Source organism: Lepisma saccharinum, chromosome 1 (assembly GCF_977018435.1).
Source record: "Lepisma saccharinum chromosome 1, izLepSacc3.1, whole genome shotgun sequence".
In the NCBI taxonomy this organism is placed as follows: Eukaryota; Metazoa; Arthropoda; class Insecta; order Zygentoma; family Lepismatidae; genus Lepisma; species Lepisma saccharinum.
This window is the reverse complement of record NC_139229.1, coordinates 128,446,485-128,455,874: the sequence shown is the minus strand read 5'-3', so window position 1 is coordinate 128,455,874 and position 9,390 is coordinate 128,446,485. Positions and strand designations below refer to the sequence as shown.

Below are 9,390 nucleotides of genomic sequence, written 5' to 3'. Positions count from 1 at the left end.
ACCACGGAAGTCGGCGCAACCAACCAACCAACCATAGTAAGTAAAGGAATTTGACACACTAGAAAAAGTGCGCGTCAAATCTCCTGCATATGGCGATAGCCAATAGCAGCGCACTGCAGCGGTGCCATGTCGAAATCTCACACGGAAAAGAGACAGCGTGGTTGAGCGAAGCGCCTTGTCACGGAACTAGGCAACGCCGCACGTTTGTGATTTGCTGGTGCTATTCAGCCATAGGATCAGTCGTTCAAGGCCATATGCAGGAGATTTGACGCGCACTTTAATTCTTTGGCAAATTTATAAATAATATTTGGAAAATATCAAAATGTTATGTAATGAAGATTTCTTTGAAAATGGAAATGGGATCCAGAAAATTGAAGTGAAGAACGCTCCGTGTCTGTGACTCAAAATTATTTTTTCGTGAAAGAGTAAAGTGGTGTGATTGTCATTGATTATAATAGCAAGTGATGGAGTGAATCATTAAGCTGATATAGACATAGAGTACGCACTACTCTGTGGACACTGTATGATGAATGTTCACGGCCGGCTGTAAATGATGATGTTGATTTTGTGTTTGAAATCTACTTTATGCACAGTAAGGATAATCGGGTCTGGACTTACAGTTTAAAGTGTGATCCGAGCCACTATGTGCCTTCACCAGGTATCGAACCCGGGATCCCTTGATTACAAAGCGACTACGCTACTACTGTGCCACCGGGAAGGCCGGCTGTGAATAATGAAATTATAGGGGAGAAAAGTCTTCTTTTTGGTTCTTCATTTATGTACCGACTGGTAACAGTGAGAAAGGTTGATCTAAAACAACATGGCGGCAAAGCGATGCAACTGTAACAGCTAAACGTCAATAAAATTTTATAATTGTAAATAATAAGCTGTAGGATGTCAGAATGCAGTCTGATGATGCAAGATATTTAAAGAGGTTAGTGTCTTAATAAAATAATCAACATTATTTAATCTAACTTTGTGTTCTTTTGATTAGCTTGCTGATTTGGTGACAAGTCTCAGCATACAACATTATAACATGTATCTACTGGATACATCCCGAAGTAATATTAAGCTATATTATAGAGAATCATATTTCTGCTTAATGCAACTTTTGTTCTGTAAACTCGTATGCTAGAGTAAAACTTTATATTGCTGACCGCGTGTTGCTGAAATCAATAAATCGATGTAAGAACAAAACTTGCCCATAAGAGAACATTTTCAATGTATGGTACCTTATCTAGTAGTGAGAAATTACTATCTACATGAAGTAAACTGTTCATATTTTAACACAGTCAGTAATATTTACATAGTTTATTTTGTAAAGATATCCTTTGTAACCGGTGACCAAGTGTACTTACTCTGGTAACATTATAGTATAGGGGTGACGGATTTCTTCAAATTTACAGGAGAAAGTACTTACGGCAATCATTGGTACCAGTAGTATAAGCCGGAGACACATTGAACTCGTTTGTTTTCAAATAAAAATCATTGCTACTTACCTCATATGCATAGCGGAAGATTTTTCAAGCTGGGGATCACTTTTTTCCCCATGAAAATAGCGTTATTTTTAACATTATAATCATTTATTGGTCGTTGCTAATTCGGCGCACAAATTTTGACTCACGTTGTCTATCGTCAGCTGATATGCAGTATCGTCAGCTGATGTGCAGTGTTTCCAAACTTATGAACCGATAAATGCCACACAAACTATTCACAAAAGGTTTTTAAGCGAAAATTGAGGCTAGACTCTACTTTACGTCCTTATCTGTATGGTGATTGCTTCTTTGCGTTCGCGGTGCGCGATCTTGGTGCGGCACCCGGCATCTCTTCGGGTAAGTACCTTTTTCTTTTTACACTTTCTGTTCACGATAGCCCCACTATCCATTCATGGGGTCGAGGTATGGCTACGAGGTTAGGTTAGGCCTGTTAGGTTAGGTTCCATTAGCACTCATTTCACCCCTAAATATGTGCTTCATCATCTAAAAAATTCCTCAGTACGTTCAATTGCGCATATCCGGACAACATCGGTTTTTCTCGATTTACTCCTTCAGGAAATTTTTGCTCGCTTTGGGATTTATGTTGTTGAATTCCTTATAAAATAAGCTTTCCAACGATATATGACACGTATTCCTTGGGAAAAGGACGTAAACTAGAGTCTTACCTTACATTGGAAAAAAAAAACCGCTCACACGTCATCTTGTCAAACTTCCGCGTGGTTGCTACACTGTGAGGGGGTTACATAACCGAACGCACGGAACATTCGATTCACGTAGTCGACGGTAATGGCGGCACGAGCTATCGTACAACGGAGATGCATGATTGACGAAAAATACCTTATTTACAGGCAAAATACGTTGCACGATTCTAAAAAACAATTTCCCCAGCTTCAGAAAGTCCCCAAGAACTCAATTCCGTAAGTACTTTCTCGTCTTTTCTCCTGTAAATTTTAAGAAATCCGTCTCCGGCTTATACTACTGTTACCATTTTCTGTAGCGTTGTGGAAGTTTGTGAATGTAGTTTTGATCCATTTTAATGCGAATACATGTTGTTTTCTGCGAAAATCTCTGTCCAACACTCTGTTTCTGCTGCCGCCATTTGCTTTCTGCACGAGAGCACAATGTTCCTTGTGTCAGATGACGTAACCCCATGGTCAGTGTTTCAAAGTTTTCACTAGAACATGCAGAATGGGTAAGTACGAATGTTAAAAATGACGAAAGAAATGAGTGAGAGGTGTTGGGACCATACCGAAGTTTTGCCAATGCGTTTACATACTGACCAGTTATTTTGTAGTATCCATAGCTACTGCCAGGGTCTCAGTATAAAGTTTGTTGCAAATTTACTATACCGGAAGTATCTTCAATTCCTTTCAAATTTGGCATACTCACTAATTTTGGCCTCGTAATCACGAATCTGCAGTTAAAATTTGGCGGTCATGTCTAGAAATTGCAAAATAAGTTGAAAAAAGTGGGTCCGTGAAGGAAGTAAACGCCCTTGATTTATGAAGAAAACAACTATTTTTTTGGCTAGAGTCTAGTTTACGTCCTTCTTGCCCACTCCTTCTTACCCGTTTACGTCTTTCTTGCGCACTCCTTCTTGCCCGCTGACAAAACCGTGCTAGCAGACAGCCGGCGCTCCGGCATCCGTAGAGTAAGTAAGTTTTTCTTTTTACACTTTCTGTCACTAACCATTCACGGGAACGAGGCATGCCTACGAGGTTAGGTTAGGTTCCATTAGCACTCATTTCACCCCTAAATATGTGCTTCATCATCGAAAAATGTCCTCAGTATGTCCAATCAGGAGAACATCGGTTTTTCTCGTTTTTCTCCTCCAGGAAACTTTACCACGCCTTGGGATTTACTTTGTTGAATTCCTTATAAAATAACCTTTCCAACAATATATGACACGTATTCCTTAGGAAAAGGACATAAACTAGACTCTTACCATTTTTTTTGCAATGATTAGAGTTTCAAAACTATGTTTATGATGACCCTTAATGTTAACTATGCTTGCCTAACCTAACCTTACCGTGAATGGTTTGTGGGGCAAACATGTTTTCCACCTTTACGCAAGATGCCATTTTCTCACATGCAAATCAACTCTTACTTATTGCACAACACTTGAGCAACGTTCGTAGCAAGACAGTTGTGCGAAAAGGAAGACATCTTCATGTTAGTGTATGGAGAATTATAGCGATAATAGACAAGGTTATTTTGCAATTTCTAGACGTGACTGCCAAATTTTAACTGCAGATTCGTGATTACGAGGCCAAAATTAGTGAGTATGCCGAATTTGAAAGCAATTGGAGATAATTCTGGTATTGTAAATTTCATACATAAAGTTTAGATAAGCACAGTAGGTAATTTAATAGAAATTTTTATTTCTACAGTGTTAGTGATTCATGTTCTCTATCCTTTCAGAAAAATCAAAACTGTATCCATAGATGTACACCCAACAGAAAAGGCTATTGTTGTTAACTATGAATTGGAAGCTACCATATTGGGAGAACTTGGAGACCCTATGTTGGGGGAGAAAAAAGTAAGTGGATTTTTGAGTTGTTACTACTCATATGTGGAAATCTTGAAGAGATAGTATTTGTTTAAATTTTATAGTATATTCTATGTATCATTACCCCAAAGTGTATACTTATTTCCTAAAATACAATAGTCTTAATAAAATTAATTTTGTTTTTGTTTTAAGAGGATCCAGGTATCAAACCTTGGACCCCTTAACCCTTAAACAACGGAGCATGTTTGCATGTGAACCTGCAAAATACTGACGTGTTTTCAGATGAAATTTAAACTTCCACAAGCTTTTAAATAAAATGTTATATCTCTTGAACTAAGAAGAATAAAACCAAAGTTACAAAATTATTCCTTGTTGAGTACACATTGGGCTACAAGCCTGTGATAGAAAAAACAAATTTTCCATAATTGGTTAGAAGAAGAAGGAAAAAATATTTATTCACAAAATTTGAAATTAACCGAACCCCCCACGCAAACAATGTCAGGACATGAAGGTACAAAACTGTACCTGCATATTGACTGATATGTTTTCCTTTACTGTGGAAGAAATTGCACTTATTTCTTTCCCTTGGTAAAAGTGTGTTTCATTGCGAAAAAAAGAAAGGAGAAAAAAGAGGGACATAATTTGCACATAATTTTCAGGACATCACCCCCCCCTCCCAAAATATAGCAAGAAAGAAATATAACTTTACTAATTGCTAATTACATACCATACAGAGTCAAACAGAACTCAAAACATGCATCTCCAACCACTATCGGAGTCGCAGTATGTTCTAAAAGTCACATACTATGAGAAAAATCTCCTTGTTCCATGGAACAAGTCTTAGTTCAAGGGTTAATTAGAAGACAACTATGAATTCATGGGTGGGGAAACGGTCCGTGTAATAAAATTGAAATAAGGATGGTTACTGGTAGTTCTGTACCTGTACTCATAGACATTTTCCCACAGTTTGAAATGTACTGGTATTTTATTTTCCAGGAGTGTCAAAAGATCATTCGTATTAAAAGTCTAAATGCCAACTCGGATGTATCTGCTCTTGCCAAAGAAGTAATTGACAAATGCAACCTGATCCACCCATCAAAGTTGAGGGAGGTTGAGCAGCTCATTTTCTACTTGCAGAACAGGAAAGAATCTGCATCTGAAAAAGGTATGACTGTAATATAAGTATCCAGAGAGAGGAAAAAATGCATTCTTAGGAATATACCTGAACTAAAAAGAGTCAGTAAATTGGAGATACATGACTCCACCTTACTGCTAAGGATTAGAAGTGAAGATTTGTCGATCTGACTTTATTTAAACAAAACTGAAAACAGCATTTTTGAAGATGAATAGCTTCTCTCAGGCTATTGACCAGGTGAGTTGCGGAAAATATTCCAAGCTTTCGAGAGCTTCAGGGTAGAAGTGCAGTTCTGAGCATCAACCCGGTGTATATAGGTTCATGGGGGGGGGGGGATCCCGGTGAAGATGGTAGACCAATCGGGTGGCACATCTGCTGGGTGCGTGCTTCTGGTTAACTAACGCTAACCAAGCTGGGTCCAGGTCGAGCCCCGTGTCCCGATTAAGATTATCTTTTTCCTCATGAATGGCTATTGCTTCCTTGATAATGCAGTCCAGTAGTTTGAGAGAATCTATTCATCATTCGTCGCCAGGAAAGCTTCAAGTCTTAGCATTTTTGAAGTTATGTTTCTCTGGTTCTCATATGACAACAAGTATATTTCTGTGCTTTGGAACGATGTATATCTATTTTTAGATTCAAAGTCATGTTAGGAATTGACAATTATACTCGGTTAGTATGGGTGCAAGTTTTGTTCTTATTGGCATGCCAACGCTAGTTTAGCCATTCTTGCAAATGAAGGCAACGCTGAATGTAATACTTACAGTTTTTTTCTTTCGCAGACAGAAGCAATGAAGCCTCAAGACCTAGCTCAGCCAGTTCAGAATCTGAGATTCCAGCAGAGATAGAAACAGCTTTCATAAACTGCTTAGAGGATTACATTGAATTGCTATATGAAGACATCTCTGATAAGATCAAAGGATCAGCGCTTATTTTGCAGCTTGCCAGAAATCCCAATAACTTGGAGGAATTATCTGTTAATGGTGAGTTTCACAATTTCTCTGTTTCCTACCATTTCTGGTTTTATAGGCTAGTTCGAAGGATGAATGAAAAGTAATGCCTCTGACTTTATAGATCAATAGATGGCAGTACTGGCATGCTGCAAGCACTCACTTTTCTCGAGATACTTCGCTTTCTGTGTCATAGAAACAATTGCACACTCCTTTTCCAATAAAGTGGCATGTTTGAGAAAGTTAAGAAGTGTTTTTACTTTATTGGAAAGGATTGTGCGGAGATTCCAATGCCCCTTCCATTGTTGTTCTTCGATGAGTATTTGTGTTAAGACTATCAATCATTAGCAAATTGAGTAGATGACTTATGAAGAGGATAGGGCCTCCCTGCTGGCGTAGTGCTAATGCCATCACCTTGTAATCAAGGTGTACCAGGTTCAATACCTAGTGGAGGTACATAGTGATTCGGATCCCACTTTAAACTGTAGGTCCAGTCTGTGCCTAAAAGTGGACGTAAAACGAAACTCAAACTCAAGATGGATGAAAATGGTTAAGGTTAGCAAGGCTATGGTTTTTAGCCTTGTAGTTTCTAAATATCAATATATATCCCTATATCAATGTTATTTGGCTATTGTCTGATATTTATTTAAAACAAACAAAATTTCCAGCATTACGAACATTATATTCAGGGTTGCTACGCATCTGGAAAACAGCCAGCCCCCGTGGCAGAGTGGTTAGCACATCATGCTACGACGCTAGGGGTCCCGGGTTCGAATCCCGGCCTCGGTGTGGATGTTTGTGAGTGTCCATTAATTTCATCATATCACCACTCATCTCCATCTTCGCAAATTAGCCAAAAGTGGCACAAAAAACAAAGTAAAATGAAGCAAATCAAAATAAGAAAAGAAGCATCTGGAAAACAGGGAAATGTTAAGGGAATTTTGCAGATTGTCTGCAATTTATGTGCATTTTGGTGTCTGCAAGAGAAAAAGTTGCAAAATGAACAAGCAGTTCACTCCCACTTCTGAATTCGGGTCTTGTGATTCCACTCCCAAAAAAGAAGTTTAGAAACTTGTTTCTTTCATTCTTATGATTCTCAGTCTTGTGCAAAATTATGGTTCCTTTGAATTTATTTAATGAATTTTCACTTTTTTAATACTAGATATTAGAAAAGAATATCAAAGTAAAACTTGCAGTCCAGATATCTGATTGATAAATAAAGTACATTGACAATATGATCATAATTATCAGATAGGTTGGTGAAGCTAAGGTTTCTACGACACTATCAATCTGCCAGAAAATAAAAAATTGTGTATGGTTTATGAACTTTCCTGTTTTTATATTGTGGAGATCTGTTGTGGTGAAATAATGTAACTCTGTTACCTTAGCCTGAAGGCTAGATGCACGTGATCGTAGCACCCAACACATTTGATGCCAATTGTAATTTTGCCTTTTACTCTTCAAATTTTCATGTGTTCTTGTGTGTGTAGAATGAAATTTACTTAAAAAAATTTGTGAAGGTGAATTCATAATAATAAACAGATTATATATTTAATTGAAAAACACAAGGTACAAAAGCAAATATCATGATGATAAACATGCCTGGAAAAAACATATTTTTGGACTGGAAAACCTGGAAATGTCAGGGAATTTCATAATCATAAAATCGTAGCAACCCTGATGTTAACTTGTGTTCATTTCATCTGTCCTTAAAACATTAATTGTTCACTGGAAGTTTAGTTGTGAATTAATACCAACATTTCAACATGTTATGAATTCACATATTAGTATATTGCCACAAGTGTCTTAAGATTACAGTTATATTCTTGTTGCATTTAACACTGATGAATGACTTGGACCACACTACACATAAAAAAATTCATAGTTCTTTGTCCAATCAGGAGGGCATTTTTTTATTTCTTAAAATGTTCAGAGACACTTGAATTGATATGAAACAGTGCATTATATAGAGTGGCCCACATAAAAGTAGCCCGGCATGGTAATACCAGATACCGACCGAAAGAAAGAGTAAGAAAATATGAACATTGGCTTAACTGCATGTTACATGCGATGCTGAAAGTGGCCCCCGTTAACGTCGAGACACTTCTGCGCACATCGGAGGTTATTGGCTGACTGACACAGCCTGTAGCTCTTCACGGGTGATGTTCTGGATGGTGTTGGTAATGTTTTGCTGCAGTTCAGCCAGAGTATGGGGGTTATTTGCATACACCTTCTGCTTTAAGCATCCCCAGAGTTAAAAATCACAGGACAAATCCAGGGAACGAGGGGGCCACAACTAATTGCTTACTGTGCGCTCTTCTGTAAACAGTTCGCCCGATCCTGTGGCCGAGTGGTTAGCACATCGCGCTGCGAGGCCAAGGGTCCCGGGTTCGAATCCCGGTCGGGCTTGGTTGTTTGTGAATGTCCATTCATCAATTTCATCATTTCATCACTCATCCCCATCTTCGCAAATTAGCCAAGAGGCACAAAACGCGAAGTAAAATAAACTAAATCAATCAATCAATTCTGTAAACAGTTCATGCACCAGCACCAGGGATTCGTTCGAAGTGTGGCATGTGGCTCCATCTTGTTGGAAGTAGGAGTATAGTCTTTCTTCTGGTGTCAGTTTGTCGTAAAATGTTTGCAAGAAGCCACGATAAACTGTTCACTGTTGATTCAAAGAACACTGGACCCACTATATGTGTTCCTGAAACTGCACACCAAACACCAATTTTTTGGTCATGGAGGGGTGTTTCGTGCAGGATATGTGGATTCTTGGAAGACCACTACCACGTATTCTGTGCATTCACGTAACCCGATAAATGGAACCACGCTTCGTCGGACATAAAGTACAGCAGAGGGTCCAAACATCTGTCCGCAATCATTGTTAGTAACCAATTACAGTACACAACCCATTTATTTGTGTCCGGCTCCTTCAGTTCCTGAACACATGTTAATCGGTATGGATTCAGTGTTGGAGACTTCAGCATACGCTGACACGTTGTTCGTGACACACCTACCTGCTTGGATAGTTTTCAGGTAGAATTTCTCGGGCTTTGTGTTATCCACTGCTGAATATCACGGACGACCTCCGGTGTTGGGACAACATTTGGTTTCCGCCTACTCATATGCACGACAGACCCGGTTTCATGCCATTTTTGCACCAGGTTCTGAACACAGTGTTTCACAGGTGGTTTTGTTCCTGGGTACCTGGCAGTGAAGGCCTCTTGTGTGTTCTTAATTGACCACTATCACAATTTGCTGCTGCACGGAAAACACCATCTTCTCAACGCGACTTGTTTA

The 9,390-nt window shown here is 38.8% G+C and overlaps 1 protein-coding gene across 1 annotated transcript in view; it reads left to right on the top strand.

Moving 5' to 3' along the window:
• Window positions 1-722: 722 nt before the first annotated feature.
• Kap3 (kinesin associated protein 3) overlaps window positions 723-9,390 on the top strand; it is a 47,365-nt gene continuing 38,697 nt past the window's right edge. The window contains exons 1-4 of the mRNA XM_083138478.1: window positions 723-934; window positions 3,918-4,035; window positions 5,002-5,170; window positions 5,920-6,120. Of these exons, the coding sequence (XP_082994604.1) occupies window positions 903-934; window positions 3,918-4,035; window positions 5,002-5,170; window positions 5,920-6,120 (520 nt within the window). The 5' untranslated portion in view covers window positions 723-902. The remainder of the gene's footprint in view (window positions 935-3,917; window positions 4,036-5,001; window positions 5,171-5,919; window positions 6,121-9,390) is intronic.